Source organism: Corvus moneduloides, chromosome 10, assembly GCF_009650955.1.
Source record: "Corvus moneduloides isolate bCorMon1 chromosome 10, bCorMon1.pri, whole genome shotgun sequence".
In the NCBI taxonomy this organism is placed as follows: domain Eukaryota; kingdom Metazoa; phylum Chordata; class Aves; order Passeriformes; family Corvidae; genus Corvus; species Corvus moneduloides.
In genome coordinates, this window is record NC_045485.1 from 497,622 (window position 1) to 515,201 (window position 17,580).

The 17,580-nt window shown below is 48.4% G+C and overlaps 1 protein-coding gene across 3 annotated transcripts in view; it reads right to left on the reverse strand.

Annotated features, from left to right (window-relative positions):
• INPP5D (inositol polyphosphate-5-phosphatase D) overlaps window positions 1-17,580 on the reverse strand; it is a 62,291-nt gene that overhangs the window by 13,589 nt on the left and 31,122 nt on the right. For all 3 annotated transcript variants that reach the window (XM_032119258.1, XM_032119257.1, XM_032119256.1), the window contains exons 5-15: window positions 13,398-13,548; window positions 11,118-11,289; window positions 10,576-10,716; window positions 6,482-6,569; window positions 5,704-5,784; window positions 5,455-5,526; window positions 5,058-5,181; window positions 3,907-4,013; window positions 3,293-3,395; window positions 1,377-1,573; window positions 479-596 (exon numbers count right to left, since the gene is read on the reverse strand). In XM_032119258.1, coding sequence (XP_031975149.1) covers window positions 479-596; window positions 1,377-1,573; window positions 3,293-3,395; window positions 3,907-4,013; window positions 5,058-5,181; window positions 5,455-5,526; window positions 5,704-5,784; window positions 6,482-6,569; window positions 10,576-10,716; window positions 11,118-11,289; window positions 13,398-13,548 — 1,354 coding nt within the window. The remainder of the gene's footprint in view (window positions 1-478; window positions 597-1,376; window positions 1,574-3,292; window positions 3,396-3,906; window positions 4,014-5,057; window positions 5,182-5,454; window positions 5,527-5,703; window positions 5,785-6,481; window positions 6,570-10,575; window positions 10,717-11,117; window positions 11,290-13,397; window positions 13,549-17,580) is intronic.

Sequence of the window (17,580 nt, forward strand, 5' to 3'; positions counted from 1 at the left end):
CTGGCAAAAGGGAAGCCAAAAATTACAAAAAATCAATCCACCTCCAGGCTGAGCCTAGCAAAGGTAATAAAGCACCTAGCACATGTGAAGTGGAGGATGGAGAAGAGAAATTGACTTAATTGGCACAGAAAAAATTAGTGCATTCAGCACAGATTGTGGGAACAAATTTTTAAGGGTGCTAAAAAAATTAGTTGAAGGGAGAGAAGTGCAACTTCGTTGTGAAACCCAAGAACGAGCAATCCAATAGCCAGTCAAGTGTTTGCTGGGAATATAAATATATATATGTATACATATGTGTGTGTTAAGTATACACACAGGTAGATTTCCTCTCTTACAGGGTAAGATACAACCAGTGCTAGTGGGATATAACTTTAGTAGTGTCACAGAAACGTTGCCCGAGGAGTGTTGTGGAAGAAGAGCTGTTCCATGTGAGCTGAGCAGATCACAGCTGTCTGGGCAGGACCTGCCTGTGCCTCACCCAGTGTGTTTGCGATGCCTGTCTTCACATTGGCTGTGCAGATGTGGCTGATGCGGTTCTCATGTTCTGGCTTGGCCAGGACAACAATCCTGATGTTCCAGAGGGTATGGATGGCTATCTGCAAGGATAGGAAGAGCAGAAGTTATATTTCTGCAAATACCTGCCAAGCTGCACTGTGGCTGCAGCCTTCCTGACTCCTTTGATAGCACTTCTACAGGAATTTTCTTCCTGTGCTCAGGATATGTTTTCAGTTGTTTTAATCAATGCTGGGTGGAAGGACCTCATTATTTGCTAGTCCTTTTTTCTAGTTAACCTTTCGATTATCTTGCTTGCACAAAATAGTTTCCCAATCATCATGAGAGTTAGAAGTCCTGTTTTCAGGAGAAGTCCATATTTCCAGATATGCTTAGATTTGTTTCTTGACATCACTGAAACCCAGGAATGTCCAAAGCTGGTCTTAATAAGGTTCAGTTTCTCTTATGACTCTGCCTGTGTACTGTTACATCCTACTTTGAAAGTGCAGTAGCCTAGGGCGAGATCTAGGCTACAACTGGCTCAGGAAGTTTAACAGTCTCCTCCTTTTTGAAAGTCAAAATAACACCAGCACTTGACTTGAGTGCTCAACATCTCCCCTTGCTCCTAGGCTGGCAGGGTTCCTGCTTTGGCAGTGGGGGGGTCACTGTCCATAGCAACAGGTCCATCTAGTCAGCTCCAGGGACCATCTTATGGAGCCCACCAGACACATTCAGTTCACTTTCCCTCACCGAAATGCAATGACAATAAAGGGAGGGAAAGGGAGAAGGTGGAGGCAAAATCCCACTTATTCCCATCTCTTTTATTTGTACAACATGTACACCCTCATCCTGAGTTCTGTGCAATAGCGGGAATAACCCCTCACCACTTTGAAGCTGATACTGGTGATTTCCTGCAGAGATTGCCTTAGGGTCTCCAGCCATTCCTTTTCCCCCTGGGGATCCTCCTGGGTGCCAATCACATAGATGTCATGAGGGATGTAGTCAGCAGTATCATCACGGGTCTTCCCCTGACCCTTGGAGAGAAACCAGGAGGTGATCTTCTTTGGGGGCGGGGCTGCACCTTTTATTAAAACATCGAACACAAAAGGAAGTCAGAGCATGTCCTGTCAAAACCAGGATGAAGACAACAGATGGGGACAGAAATGATGGTCTTCACATCTCGTATCACTTTTGTATCAGCCAGGGCACACTATTCTGACAGTGATGTTACCCCCACCTGAGTCACTGAGTGTTGGAGTTTTAGGAGCTCTCATGGTTTTTTCTTCTGTTAAAGGAATTTTGCCATACATGTTGCCAGGGGAGCAAATGGCTGGGTACTTAAGAAAAATAAAAGAGCTGGCTACAGAGTGGGGTGCATCTGGCTACTCTTTTGTTTTCACCTGAGTGTGTGGGGGCAGTTGTTCTCGGCGTTCGGACAGAGAGGGAAGCTGCTTTCTTCGGCCGCTTTTCCTTCTGCTGGAGAAGCCTCGGGATCCCAAAGCCGCCTTCCCTGCCCCGCTTGGAGCCGGGCTGTGGCCACCCTGCCCCGCCATTGCTTCGAGCCTTCGCTACGCTGTAGCCGTGCTCGCCCTGCCTGCCCAGACCTCCAGGGGGTTCCCGGTTGGATACATCTCGTCTATCCTCCCGGGATTTGTGCTCGTCCCTGCTGTTCCAGCCTGCTGTTCCCGAGGGTCCGGCCGGACACCGGGATCGGCTGCCCAGGGGTTTGTGAAGCCTTTGTTCCATCCCTTCCCGGGATCCCGGGGCACCGGTGCCGCGTGCTCCCCGAGCTCGCTCCGGAGCGCCCCCTGCAGCCGCGGGGGAACCATCGCACCTGCCCTGCTCACCGGGAGCCGCCAGCGCCCCTGCCGGCTGCGAGCGGAACTGCACCCGAGGGGAAAGGGCCCGACAGCCGAGAAGGCTGGGACTGGGTTTGTGATTGTTTGCTGTTACTGCCAGAGTTATTGCTGTTTGTTTGACTGGTTATATACGTATAGATATATAATAGTAAAGAACTGTTATTCCTATTTCCCACATCTTTGCCTAAAAGCCCCTTGATTTCAAATTTATACTAACTTGGAGGGAAGGGGGTTGCATCTGCCATTCCAAGGGAGGCTTCTGCCTTCCTTAGCAGACACCTGTCTTTCAAACCAAGACACTGAGAAAAGAGTGACTCTGCTTTGACCACCTTCCTCTTGTTCATCAGCTTTCCAAGGCCAAGGCTAGCCAGGGGTAAAGGCAGGGAGCTGTACTCCTCCTGGCCTGCCACTGCCTTCACCTTATTCCTTAAGGATGGCCAAGCATAGACAGCTCAGCTCAGAGCAGCTGAACCAGGCTTCTCTCCCAAAAAGGAGAAAAATAACCTAAATTCCACTGTCCTCAGCTACACCCTGTCCCCTTCTCTAAGTACCACACTGTCTCCCCAGGCTGGACATGAACTGTCCCTAGTCAAATCAGAGCAGCTGACATGCAGTTTGTGGAATTGCTCCTGTCCTTTCTGCAAGGTGGAGGATGATATGCACTGCTGCACCAGCTTTGTGCCAGCCACAATTCCCTGTCAGTGGAGAAATCTTTCAGTACCCAACAGGGACAACTTCATGGTCCTTTGAGTGGAACCATGAGAAGTATCAAACCACATGCAAGAATAATTCTCAATATCAGCTCTTCCCCTGTCCCAGGGGGATGACAGCCCTGGTGTACAGACCTGCCATAGAACACAGAGTCTGGAGCTCATCGTGCCAGCTGAGCACACCTTTTGACAGTGTCTGAAGGAGTGCCCATGGCAGAAGGGAGCCCATACCCATATTCCAGGTGCCAATGAAGATGGTGATCATATCAGGCTCTGGTTGCTCCGAGTGTTTATTCTTCATCTGCTGCAGAAGCTGGCAGAACCCTTCTCTCTTCTAGACAGGGAGGAGCAGAGAAAATTAATGAGATACTTAACTCCTCCAACATGACCTGTTAAAAAAACTGGCTGAACCAGGAAATTCCCAGCACACTTGAAGGGCAGATTAACTCTGCACTATCCTGAAACCTTCCCAGAGGCTGCCTTTCCTGTGGTGTGTTTTTAGGCATTTAGCTTGTGCATTAACAAATGCTGAGCTGGTCAGAAGGAAGTCTTTTCTTCCCTCTTTGCCTATATGAACCTTTTCACAGCGGCGATCTCAACTCCTTGCCTCTCCTCACTGTTTGGTCTGTCCTCTTTCAGTGACAGCACTTAGGTGTCCAGTATCTCCCTTCACAGAGTGCACTTGCTCATTTTCTGGATGTTTCCAGAACAAAGGAGAAATTTAGTTTTTACAAAACCAACTACTGTCCTTCAACAGTTCCTCGTTCTGCCAAGGAATGCCCCATGTTCCACTCCCACCTGGGTACCTGCTCCAGGCTGGCAGGAAGGAAACACCATGTATGTACCTTGGAATCGGAAAAAACATATTCCTTCCGCTGTGTTTTTTCTTTTTCTGTTTCCAGAACAATCACCAGCTTATTTGGAAGCTTCTGGGACTTGATGAGCTGCAAGACTGAACAGAGGCTGGGTGTCACGAGCTACGGTCACTGAAATAAGGGTCCCACCAAAAAGAACAGAATCCTGCTCAAAGGCTTGGGATTTATGTGGTGTCTTTTCTGTCTGTGCAGTTGGTCCTGCAGACCTGCATTTTAATGTTGCTTAATCCTGTTCCAAATAGGAACAGATTTGGACTCCAAGTGAAGAGGACCCCCAAAACGCTTCTGCTTGGACCTCTTTTCCATCCCAAGCCTTGGAGTGTGACGCGAAGCCTTGACTTTGTGCAGGCAATCCCCCTGTATCCTGAGCCAGCCTACATGTGTTCCTTCCCCATCTGTGAAAGAGGATGTAAGACCTCATTTGGTGCTAAAGGTGATTCCTGCCATCTAAAATAGCAGCTAATTATTATGAACACCAGGTGGAGAAAGCCAAGCATGAAGGCTTATCTTTTCAGTTACTGTCAGCAACAGGTTGATTTTCTAGCAGGAGCGAGCCCAAGGGCATCACCTACTCTCTGATAAATCTCTTTGTGTCAACTTCAGTGAGCTGCCTGTTCAGAAAGACAACAGAAAAAAAGGGAAGTTGTTTGAATCAGGCAATCACAGACCAAACTGGCATTGCTCATGATGAGAGATACCAACCTACATAGAAAAAATCAAGGGAAATTGACTGAAAAATGTTATTGAAACTGAGTGTCTGGATTTTCACCATCAAAAATCATCACAGAAGTCAGCATGTTCCTGCAGAATGTTGGGGGTTTTTTTCAAGTGACATTGCTTTTCAGAAAAAAATGGTTCTATTGCAACCAACTCTATGGGGAATCTTCTACCAAAACCTGCTCCCTTGCAGTACTGATTCCAGTACTGAGGCCAGGTCTAAAACAATCTGTGAAAGCTGGTTATCCCAGTACTGAGATATATGTGTCTTGCACCCAGGACCTAGCAGAATCTCCTGTCCTCTGGGCCAAACCTTGACCCAAGTGGGGCTGAAGGAACCTCTCCCCATCATCCAGGGACCCAGAGCCTAGTCCAGTGTTTGTGACATTAAGCTGACATCTTACTTTTCTTGTGGGTATAGAACTTGTCTTCTGGACCATCCTTAGATCTCTTGATAATCAGTTTTCCCATTTCCACATCCACTTTGAGTTGTATTTTTGAGAAAATTCCTAGGGAGTCAGTTTTGACCTAGTGGAATACAGAGAGGTTTTCCATGAGGGACCTTCTACACTTCAGTCACATGTATTACAAACGCAGCACTTCCCTCAATTCCTGGACACATGTCATTATGCCAGTCTCACTAGACATCTCTTAGACATTTTCATGGTGCCAAACAGCATCCAGGAATAGCTGTTATCTCTGTGTCAGCACAGCAAACTTCCCAGGAGCTGAGATGCTGACATAAATCTGTGTTACTGTCCTTCCACATTATGATCAGCATCATTAAAGGAGTAAATTTACCTCAAAAGTGACAGGGGGGATAAGGGAGCGCCGGTGTGTTGAATCAGGACCTTCAATCAACAGTGTTTTCACCTGTAAAAGAATTATCTGTAATTGATTGCCTTTGGTGATTCTGCACTACATTGAGAGTAATGAAATCAGAACAAAGCAATCTTACTGTGGCAGAGCACTGCACTGATGATGAACAAGGAATATAACTTGAGGCAAAAGATGGTAAGAAGATGATATAAAATAGCTTGGAAACACTACCTTTTCTTCAATAGAAGACAGCAAAGAAATCAGCTGGTTGAGTTTCAATACAATATTGACTGGACTTGCTTCACCAAGCATCTGAAACCACAGCACAGGAACAAAAAGAGAGAGGGAGATGGGTGATTACCAAGCCAACAGAGCACGGCCTGGAGTGCAGTCCCAGGAACACCTCACACAGAGCAAGGAGCAGCACTCTGATCTGTAATGGGCAGCACAAGAGCACAGAACATGCAGAAGTGTGGGAGGGTGGAAGGACAAATCTACAAACCTGTTCCATAGGGTCGAGGCAGCTGGCAATGCAAAGGAGTCAGCTTGCTTCTGGGAGCAAGTTTGCATGACCAGGCCTGGGGCTCAACATACAGAAATCCTGGACTTTTGGTTTTCTGGCAGGGAGAGGAAAGTCATGTGGACTTAAGTGGGTTTGGGATAAGGAAGGATTTGGCAGTGAAACATCCTAGAATGAGGTTTATGCAAAAAGAAGTGTGCAATGCCAGCCCACATTCTGAGGGAGGATGGGGAGGTGGGAGTCCTCAAGCAGTTGGTGGCACTTTCCTCTAGGACAGGAAGGGGGAGCAGGTGGAGTGGGCTATGAGATAAGAGAAACTGCGGGATAGAACTCACTTTGTGCCCTCTGCACTGTGCAGAAAGAGGCTAAAGAGAACAGAAGTGGCGTGTGCCCACCTGCACCCCACTGGCCATCGCTGCGCACCAGAGCCATCCCTGCCCCCGCTGACAGCCACCCACATACCTGTCCTGCTCTTCCCACCTCCCTTACCTGGGAGCGCTGGTGGGTACTGGGGTGCAGCTGCTGCTCAAACACCTTCTGGATGGACTCCAGAGATGGGAGAGTCCTCGAGGCCTCACTGTGAATACAGACACGGCACAGGTCTAAGGCTGTGGCCAGCTCCCTGGGTCCGTTCGCAGTCAGACAAAACCACACAGAGGAGACAATGGGCACACGTCCACACTGGGCACACGTCCACACTGGGCCTGCCCTCGCCATGTGCCCATGAGCTGTGGGATGGGTGATGGGAGCAAATCCCAGCTGCTTGGTGACACGGTCTACAGGACAGTGTGAGTCAGGCAGCTGACTTTGCCTTGCAAAGCTGGGACATGGCCATACTGGCTGCTCCTCTGGTTTTGCTTTGGAGGTTCTAACTTCCTAAATCTCCCCGGAAAGGTATCCCAGTCTGGGCCAAACCTGAAGATGCGGTGTACAAGCAGCATCAACCAAACTATGCCAACTCGTAGAAGTGCACTCAAATGCCTCAGAGCCCACCACAGTCGGGTGCCTCTGAATGCTTGCAGCCGTGGGAGCAGCTCGGTTCTGTACAGGGCCTGTGCCCTGCTGAGGTTGCTGGGGACAGTGCTAGGGACAATGCTGGGGACTCTGTGCAAAAAGGAAACTAATTCTTAGATATTTCATTTCACATGACAAAGAGGGGCCGAGCGCAGCAAGGGGGTGGAAGAGGCAGCCCTTGATCTCCTGAGCAGAACCGTTTATGGGTAACAATGAGATTCCTCCAGCGCTTCCCTATGAGATTCCACAGGATGCTCATTTGTCAAAACGCTGCTGTGTGAATTTGGCACAGAAGCTGCGTGCTGATAATGACAAGACTTATCACGGAAAGAGCAGCCAGGGAGCACAGGTCAAAAGGAAGGTGATGGTGGCAAGCAGCACTATGCTCACACTGTGTCTAGTCAATGGTGGATATTAATGATTTCCCTCACTTTCCTAAGTCCGAATGGATGGGATTTTATTCCATCTTTGTTAGGGAAAGTGCTCCAAAGCAAAAGCGTGCCTGCCTGAAGATTGGATATTTGTCTAGGTGCTGAACCAAAGATGACTAATTGCCTAAATTAGGCATTCATATTTGACATTTCAGTCTGAAAGACTTGCCATGGGACACACAGGAGTACAAGGCACATGTAGGAATCTGGTTCTGCTAATTGTATTCCTCCAATGCCACTATTCAGCTCTGGATCACCTAGGGCCAGTGTCACTGCAAACAGCTCTGGCCCCAAACCCAAGAGTGCCATTGATTTCTGCAGCCATGGAGTCAGACCCCAGGAGGCTGCAAGCAGTTGCAGGAACACTGGGTGAAGTTTAGTTTGAGAAGAGTGAAAGGATATTTATTGTGATGTACAGGCCATCTCTTAAAAACACAGCAGCAGCTGTTTGAAGCAACTCAGGAGTGATTTCCTATGGGAAGATTGCCCTCTGTTCACAGTGCAAAGTGTAGGCTGCGTGTGAGGAGGAGGAAGAGCTCCTGTGGGTGTTCAAGCTCAGCAAAACCACAGGGTGGTTTTAATTACACTTGTAACTTCTTTTGTTTTCTTCTCTTGACAGTATAAATACCTTTAGTGATCTTCATTGAAGTTTCAGAAGCCTGCGTGTCCACATTCAGTTGCACAAGTGCTGGTATCACAAGTGCTTGAAAAGCTACCTTAAAAGCTTGTTGGGGTTTAGGAGTTCTTCTTTTGCTCCTTTCTCTTAGAGAATTTTTTCCCATTTTTTGTTGCTAAGAGACAATAACGACCGGGTACTTAGGACAGACAAAAAAGTTTCCCCGAGAAGGGTGGGGCTGGCTGCCCTCTTAGCTGGGGGTTTCTTGTGGAAGGGCAGAGATACCACAAGAATTGGGCTGGGGAAAAGGGGTTGAGTGCAGCTCCTAGCGCTCTCTTGCTTTCTCGGCATTCGGATGGGAAGGAGGCTGCAGTCGCTGTGGGGAGAATTCACCACCACTGCAGGATTCCGTCTCCTGCTGCCTTTCTTCTACCGTGAGTGCAGCTCTGCTCGTGGGAGCGGCCGTTGCACTGGACCCTACCTCACCAAAGGACCCTTCACCATCTGCTCAGGTGCCTCAGTGGAAAAGTTGGGATCCCGGGCCTTTTCCCCTCCCACGGAGCTTTTCATTGCCCCGCTCAGGAGCCGGGCTGCCACTGGCCGGCCCCGTCGCTTTTTTTTCCACTGCTCCTATGTTTATTTGCTACACTGTAACTCGCACCCCCTGCCCTGCCGGGACGCAGCTACAGCTGCCGAGTTTCTGATACATCTCATCTACCATCCCGGGATTTTGCTCATGCCTGCCTTCCCAGCTTGCTGCTCCGAAGTTACCACTACAGCTCCTTTCGCCGTCCAGAGGGGCACCGGGTCCGGCTGCCCCGGGGGTTGGGGAAGGAAGCCCCTTTTCCATCCCTTCTGCCGAGCCCTTCCGCCATTGCCGTGTGGAGAGAGGGGCCGAGCTCGCGGCACAGCGCCCCCTGCCGGCGCGGGGAATCCCCTCAGCCGCCCCGCCCGGCCGGGAGCCACCAGCGCCCCTGGCGGCCGCGAGCGGAGCTGCAGCGAGGGGAAAGCGCTCCAGGAGCGGGAAGAGCCCGTTCACTGGGCTTGCTGCTCTTGTTTGTTGTCACTGCCATTGTTGTTGTTTGCTTGCCTTGTTATACATACACACACTGGTAAAGAACTGTTATTCCTTTTCCCATATCTTTGCGTGAAAGCTCCTAAATTTCAAAGTTATAATAATTCAGAGGGAAGGGGGTCATATTTTCCATTCCAAGGGAGGTTCCCACCTTCCTTGGCAGACACCTGTCTTTCAAACCAAGCATGACCTATGCTCAGCAGGCTTCTACCAGCAGCAGAACTCACCCAGCTCTGCACTAGCATGTTACTTTGCAATGTCCAGCCACCAGAAATCCTACAGAATATCTAGAAATGTTAAAGATGTCCTGGCATTTGAGGGAATTATGTCCTTGTTGCATGTCCTTTCTTTCATCTCTCCACCTGCATTTATGAGGAGTAGGGTTGTGAAACCCAGATAAGCTGAAGTAGAATAAGAAGTTGGAAATGGGAGAAGCCAAACATCATCACAACATCAGCACCGGAGGTATTTTAGTAACACAAGACTCTCACTTATGATTTCATTCAATTTGAGTTTCCATTGTTTGGGTTTATTCTTAGCTGGCTACCTGGGTCTCCCCTCCCATGGGTGTAGAGAAGCAAAACGCTCAGGCAGGGTGCAGAAGGGCAGCTCTTGGAACAAAATCTCCTCAGTCCTCCCAGGGGCTTGTCTGTGGGCAGCTGGCTTCTAGGAGAACAGGATCAGGCCAGCAGCACAACCAGCCTCACCTCTGCATACACCAGAGAGAAGGTTATGGCAAGCCATGGAGAGAAGTGTGGAAATATGCACCCTCTGCCACAGAGTGCTCCAAGAGCTCTGCACAAGTGCAGGCTGATCCCTTTGCTTACAATCAGCAAGGGGGAAATAACATCCTTCCACCAGAGAAAGAGGGAGCTCTGCAATGTTCTAGTTCCCTGTCAGAGTTTTTCTATTTGGGACATGGAAGGTCTATAAACAGGAAAGGCAAAATTTGTAGAGTCAAGAGTCTAGGCTTGTTCCTTTTTTTCATTTGAGCTGGCCTTCACCAACACCAGTGGAATCACTCCAAGTTCACAACGCATTAGTGGGAAGGAAAATCAGTGTTTAAAATCTAGTTATACACCAATATGTGCTTGTTTCCATAAATGGCTTGTGCTTGACAATCCTGTGGGTGTCATTTATGCATTACCAAATTATGCACTTAATCGGTTAGTGCATTTTTTGTTTTGTTTCTTTCTAAACACAGCATAAAATATAATACTCCGTTGACTGAAACCACCTACAAGGAAACTTGATTGTCAGAGCTGTCTCTTCTATATAGATTTCACATCTTTGGACCAGAATCACAGGTCATGAGATCTAAATATACTGGTTTTGAGGGCAAGCCAATTTCCGATGCCAGAAATGAGGGTTCTGAACGCATGCACATGGAACCATTGTTAGACTACAATGTTATGGCATTGTACTCTGAAAACCAGCTTCTAGTTACCTGAAGAGCCCTTTGCAAAGAGCTGTAAGCAATTTCTTCAGTTGAGGAAGACTGCTTGAGCCAGTTTGCATGATCTCAAAGTCACTGATGATGTGAACTCGCAGGTAATCCTGGATGAGTTTAAGATGCTCGTCAGAAACACTGTGAAGGAAACAGACAGGTCAAAAGCCAGCTCTTCTCTCTACTCCCAAATATCAAACAGCTTTCTTATTTTTCTGAAATTCCCACTGTTTAGGCACATGGCTAATAAACCAAGTTCTCTCAGATATTACTCATCCTTTATATTAGAAAACTATACCTCGACAGAGAACGTAAATGGGTGATTTTAATAATTCAGAAATGTATTTTTTCTAGACAACAGCTGGACTGTAAAGAGCAGCCAATGCACTGTTGATCTGATTCTGTTCTTTATTTGGTAGTATAAATGAGGAGTAATTTTGTTGAATCAAACAGATCCTCAGCTGTCCCAAACACAGAGGCCCAGTGAGCACAGAACTGGGCTGAAGGCTGGTTCTGCAGCCCTGTCACTTGCCCTTCCTTACCTGCTTGTGTCCTGGTACTGCAGTCGCTGGAGTAGTGTCTCAGAAAGGGACAGTTTATTCACATCTGCCACCCGTGAGTTTTCAGGGAGAGAAGAGACCTCCTTTGTCTCACTGCTTGGCAGTGCCATGAGGATGTTGCGTGGGGGCAGGATAGGAGGTGTGGGTACCAGGTCTAGCAAGGAGGAAAGGAAAGGCACAGTCATTCCAGCATGGAAATTGGACCTCCTGTCCCTCACCCCAGGCAGGGCAGAGCCCACCCTGCAGGGGCAGCCCTTGCAGAAGCCATCCCTTCTGAAAGGTCTGTGGAGGGATCTCAGAGCTGGGAAGCTCAGGGCTCAGCACTGGCCCAGCTGCGTTTCTAGGGATGCAGTGGTGTGAGAGCAGTGGGATGAAGTGTCAGGCTTGGACCTCATGTGCAGGCAGCGCATGCCTCTGCCTCTGCCTCTGCCTCTGCCTGGCAGTGTACTCCACCCCAGCCAGTTTTGACTGTCCCATCTGCACAGCAGCTATGAAGGTTAATTAGTTAAGTTGAACATAATGCTTAGAGAACATAGCTGTACCTCACCCACATCATTCCCATTATCATGGGGATCTGCTATTGAGGTAGAATGGATGGAGGGACATGATGGAAGGAGCATCAGAAGCTGCTAATGGAAAGAAGTGAACAGCTAAAGTAAGCAAACACAGATGGAGAAAATAGACCCCATGACCCAGTGCATAGGGGCTGAATATCCTGCCTTGTGTTGTGGGCATTGAGTTGGAAGGAAAAAGGGGTTTCCTGCTGTGTCATCCTGCTGCTCAGCATATCTCCCTCTCCTAGGAGAAGAGTGGGTTCATCTCCGCTGATCCCAGCCATGGTTACTTTTCTTTTCATACCAATTGCTCCAACACTTCGTTACACGTGTTGTATGTAGCTGGTTGAGTTGTGAGGTTTTGTTTGGTTATTTCCTAATGGTGGAATTTGCATTACAAAATGACCCCCAGGACTGACCCGCTGCTCCTGGGCCAGTGCTGTGATTCAGAGACACCGAAGCACTGAGCCATGGGTGGTTAATCTGCAGGGTACTCATCTTCCACCTCTGCAGTTTCACATCTAAGATGGCCAGACATCTGTAGGCCCTACATGGCTCCAGCATGATGGCATAAAGTGCCTTAACAAAACTAAATTCTGTACATGAGCAACCCAGACCCAGTGCTAATCTCTCTTCATCTGAAGGCTCTTAGTCTTGGCTAGAACTTGATTCCCTGCTGCTTGCCTCTCTCTGTATTATTTTTGCTGTGGTTCCCTCCCCTCCCCAGGAGCTGGAGACTCAGTACAACTGGCCAAAACCCAGGAACATCTTTCCTGAGCAGCTTTGCAAAATTTTGTTCTGTTTCTTCGGGAAAATTGCGTACCAAAATCTTCCAGCTCCTGGTAGATATACAGTGGGTTCCATCAAAGGGTTACCCAGACACTGGGTTGCACAGGCACATCAATCTGCCCTAGTGCACAGGGCCTGTCTGTCTGTCCCAGGGACTGTGTCCTTCAGACAAGTTTGATTGCAGTGCTCATCATTTCCACACAGGCTCAGACAGGACAGGAAGGATGGCTCTGTGGACATGACCTTCCTCTGGGAGAACAATGGCAGATCCAAGGGGTAATCCAGGAAAAATCCAAGGAATGATCCAAGACCAGTGAGTGTCAGGAACCCACAGTGGCATTCATATAAAATAGTCAGGATGATGCCAATCACATCTCTTCATCATACACCTGTCTCTGTACATGGAGTTAGACTGTCTGCCACTGCTGGAGCCAAGCCCTCTGCTTAGGACTGTCAGAAATGTCCCCTAGAGCAGAGCAGCTGAGGGGGTTTCAGATGCCCGTCAGCTGCTGCGTAGCACTGCAGAGGGATGTGCTCCAAGCCCCAAGGAAGCATCTCTGTTTTGAGAGGGGCCCTACAGATGCAGGACAAAGAGAGGGTGCAGAGGTTTGGGAGATGGCTGGACATAAACAGTTGGACTCCAGATAAGGACACCAGATTACCCACCCACACACCAGATGCAGTATTCTTCCACAGAGGGACTCAGTGTATTCCCTCAGGTGAGCTAAGCTGATGCTCCAGGTGCAGTACCTCAGGAGACATGAGGGTTCACTGCTTCAGGGCCTTGCCAGCTCAGGCCTCTCTATGCTCTGCTCCATTTTTTGGCACATGTTCTAATCTCCTGCCTGCACTGTATATTTCCAGTCAAGAGGTATGAGTCAAGGGTCTCAATCACCAAGTCACATCATGAGTTTCTTACCAGTGTCCTCCTCCAGTTCATCAGCAGCCTCCTCCTCTTCTCGTGGCACTGGATATTTGAGGTGCCATACCAGACCCATGTTCTCCTTCTTGTAATATTCTATCAGTTCCTCCAGGTTCTGAAAATACTTCACAGGAACGCCCTCTGATGCCTGAAACAAAACACAGAGGCAGTCATGGCCTGGGATTTCCTACCAGAGAAACAATGCCCCTTGCAGAAGGAAAAACAAAGTCATAGAGAGAGGAAAAAGCCACTGCTGCTGCCCAGAGAGAACCAGCCCTGCTCTTGCGGCCCATCTGACCACAGGCTCTGTGCAGAGCAAACAGAACAGATAAGCTCACACGTTCCAGCCAGAGTCAGCACAGACGCCAACCTCAAAGACTCACTGAAGCCAAATAGAAGAGCTCTCTCACTGGGTTCAGGATGCTTGGCTTCACAGCAAAGGAAGATTTAAAAAACAAATATTTGTCCCAGATTAATCTTTGCATTGTCTCTTACTGAGCACAAAGCCCCTACACTATGTTATATTTTGTGGTATCCAGGAAGAATTTTTCTGTGAAATTGCAAGGTAAACATGGCTAAATCCAGACGTTAGCATCCCTTCCAGGATTCAAAGGCTCAGAAATGGGTTCAAATGAAAAAAGGTCCTGCTCCACACAGAAATTTTGGGAGGGAGGTTTAGAGAGTGGTGAGGACTGCGAACACGCACGGCATGACCCTGTGTGTACCAGCTGAATTCTAACTGTGACTGAACCCATCTCAAGCACACCCTGGCCACTAATCTCAGCAAATGGTTACCCATAGAGGCCAAACACAGGGATAAGGTTTTAGAGGTCTTCAGAGCCAAAGCTTCAGTGCAATTATATCCACACATTAGCACAGGAACAGCTGTGATCCCTGCAGCTCTGCCCCATTGCTTCAACCACAGACCCTACCAAAGACAGACACGGTGTCTCATGGCTCAGCACAGACCTTCTGACCAAGGGAAAGGACCTTGTCTCACCTCCCAAACTGCACTGAAGTGCCATCCAATCCCACAGCTACAGCAACACACAGCCGAAGATCTGATACCCTCTTCCTGGCAGGGTACTCCTTCTGGACAAAAGGTTTTCCCACAGAAACCAACCCAAGAAGGCCCTGTCTACACCTGCCATAAATGATCAAGAAGTGGCGGCAGAATGGTGGAGAGCAGTTGTTTTCCATCCTCACAAGGCTGTTGTTCTTGACTTAAAAGAGCAACACCAGAAACTGTTCACAACTGAGCAATCTGAGGGAAGACCTGATCACCCCAGTGGCAGGCTTAACTGGCACTGTTTTGCATGGATAAAACTAGATTTTGCATAGGAAACATGGTTAATTAGTAAGGAATTAAAGCTGTGCCTCCAATTTGACATAACTTGTTATACAGACATTCTGCCTCTGACTAACAGGCAGGGTATTTAAATTTATTTTGGGATTGCAATGATTGCCTGTAAAAAGTAACACACACAAAGTTTCAATACATGTTTGAACAAGCTTATTTACTTGCCATTTGTCTTTGCTCAGTTTCTTATTCTCTGAACTTTTTTGTTTGAAAGGCAAATGTAGAAAATCCAAGAAATTAAACAGGTGAGATGTGAGCAAAAAACACAGCAAGCAGAACCCAGGAAAATGTCTTCAGTGAGTCCCAGCAACAAGATTTCTTTTTAACTTTTCCTAAAGAATAAAATCTCAGGCCAGAAATTAGGACAGTGCTTTCAATAGTGAACTGTATTTGAAGTTGTCAGTGCCCTCAGGCCTGCCATCAAAAATACCTTTCATTTTTAGCTACACCTGCATGTCTTTAAAGGCTCAGCAAGACATATTTTCACAACAAACATGGGTGATGTTTCTGAGAGCTCTGCCTGTACAGCTTCCTTTTCTGTCTTCCACATAAATGCTCCCGTATTTGACAAGACTTATTATTCTCAGACACTGGAAAACATCATATTCAGCATGAAGGCGATGCTTGGGCAAACATTGGATTATATTTTTGTGAGGCCAGAGATGTTGAAATAAATCACTGGTTAAAACTTCTCATGATTCTAACCAGTGTAGGCCAAATCCTGCTCTGCTAGAGCAGCACAGGCTCTGTACATTCGGAATGACTTCTCATTTACACCAATTAATGCAAATAGTGTCTGGGTCTTCCCAGACTCTTCTGCTTCTTGGTGCCAAGTGTGAAGGCTGGTAATCAGGGAAAACCATCAAGGAAAAAACGGCTCTAATCCATCATATGGAAGGATCCTGAAGTCACAGTGCTGCGCTGGAACAGACCTGAAACAGTTCAGTCTTCCATGCTTCTCTGTTCATCTTCCATGCAGTACCTTCTTCTGCTCTGAAATCCATTTTTGTGATTATTCACTGACCAGCAGCCCCCGAGCAGCCCAGAGGGCACTGTTAGTGGCTCTGGTGGTGGGATGGCAGCATGCTCAGCCTCTGTGCCCTGCCCATGGCAGTGTTACCCACACTTCACCCTCTGGATTACCCTGCCTGGGCTGCCTTCTGCCTATCTGCAGCCCCCAAAGATGGGCTGGAGCTCATGAGCGACAAGGCTTGGGGTGGCTTGCTTTGCCCTAAGCTACCCCAAAAGGCACCTGGGAAAAGGCATCAGCCCCATCAGAGCACACACAGAGACCCTAAAAAACACCAAGGACAAACAGGATCAGGATTTGCCATGTGCACCCCTGTAGGAGGAAAGCTTTGCTGTCAGTGCTCTCTCACCTCTTGAATTACTGCAGCCTACTCTGCTCCTCCTTTTTCCAAAATAATCTTCAAACTCCTTTGCACTTTCCTTTGCTACTTTACCACCTGCCTGCTTCCCCAGGTCTCCCTTGACTGTGCCTGAAGGCCCCTATCCTGCCCCTGCACAGCATCCCTGCCACCCTCAGTGCCCGAACACTGTCTTCTGAGCCTTGTTCTGCCCCTCAGCTCCTGCTCTGCCAGGGTGCCTGCAGGAAGACAGACTGCCCTGAACAGCTCTTTTAAGGCCAAACGGAGTCTCGATAGAAGTGGTAGGAAAGGCTGAATTAGCACTTTCTGCTGGCGAGGATATTTCAGTCTCTGAAACCATCCTGGTCTCTGTGGTAAGCAGAGGAAGGAGCATTTTGCAACAGGCCTCCTTCCTCTAACACTCTGCATAGTCCGAAGCCTGTGTTCCAGCTCAAATTCCCTGGCATGGCCATCAGCCCTAGCTCTCATGCAGCCTGGCTGGGTGCACACATGAGCAGAGAGGCTCTGCTGTTACACACCCTTTCTACTCTATTAAGTTGGCCCACTGCCCCCAGCCACCTTTCTTGATGAAGCCTCCCTTCTCCTCTCTCAAGGATAACTGGAATTTGTGGCCATGTTGAGGAGCTGGGCTTTGCACTCATCTGAATCCAGATGCTCATTCCCAAAAAGAAGCAGCCTCCATCCCAGCAGTGCCAGCTCCTCTGATAGTCCACCTTCCCCAAGTCCAGCCTGGAGAAAAAGGACCAACTCCCCATGGCACACAGTACAATAAAGGATAGCATTTCATATTTTAAGACAGAATCCAGCACAGAACTGAACATGCAGCTGCACAGAGATGGTGAGAGCTGGAATAAGAAAATGGGGAACTGGCAGGGTCAGGAGCTCCGACCAGCCTGGCCAAGCACAGAGGGAAGGATGGGCAGCCTCAAACCTGCTCAGCGTACACCCATGGTGGGGGAGCTCGAGGGTCCTTCCCCACACCACAAAAGGCAGAGGCACCACCTTGCTGCACATCAGATCAGCTATCATGAGAGTCTGAAAGCAAAATCACTGGATTATTCTCATTCATTTTCTTTTGTATTATAATTGTTATTATTTGTAAGAACGTCAACAGAGGAAGTGTGTGGGAAGGGCTGTGCCCCTCCAACACGCAGCTGTGCCCAGCAGCCCTCTCTGCCTTTTGCCTGCACTATGAAATGAACTCCTCCCAGTTCAAACACCCCCCAAACATCCCCACTCCCCACAAGAGAGCAGGACACCCTGCTTTGCACTGCCTCCCTTCGCACAGAGGCCCAGCAAACACTGTACATTGTTTGAAATGGGAGAGAGAACAGTAAAAGCAAGACTTTGTTGCACTTGCTTCTCCCCTTGGGGAAGAGATGAGAACAAAGCTTGCATGACAGACAACAGTCACGTTGTTTGGCACACAAGT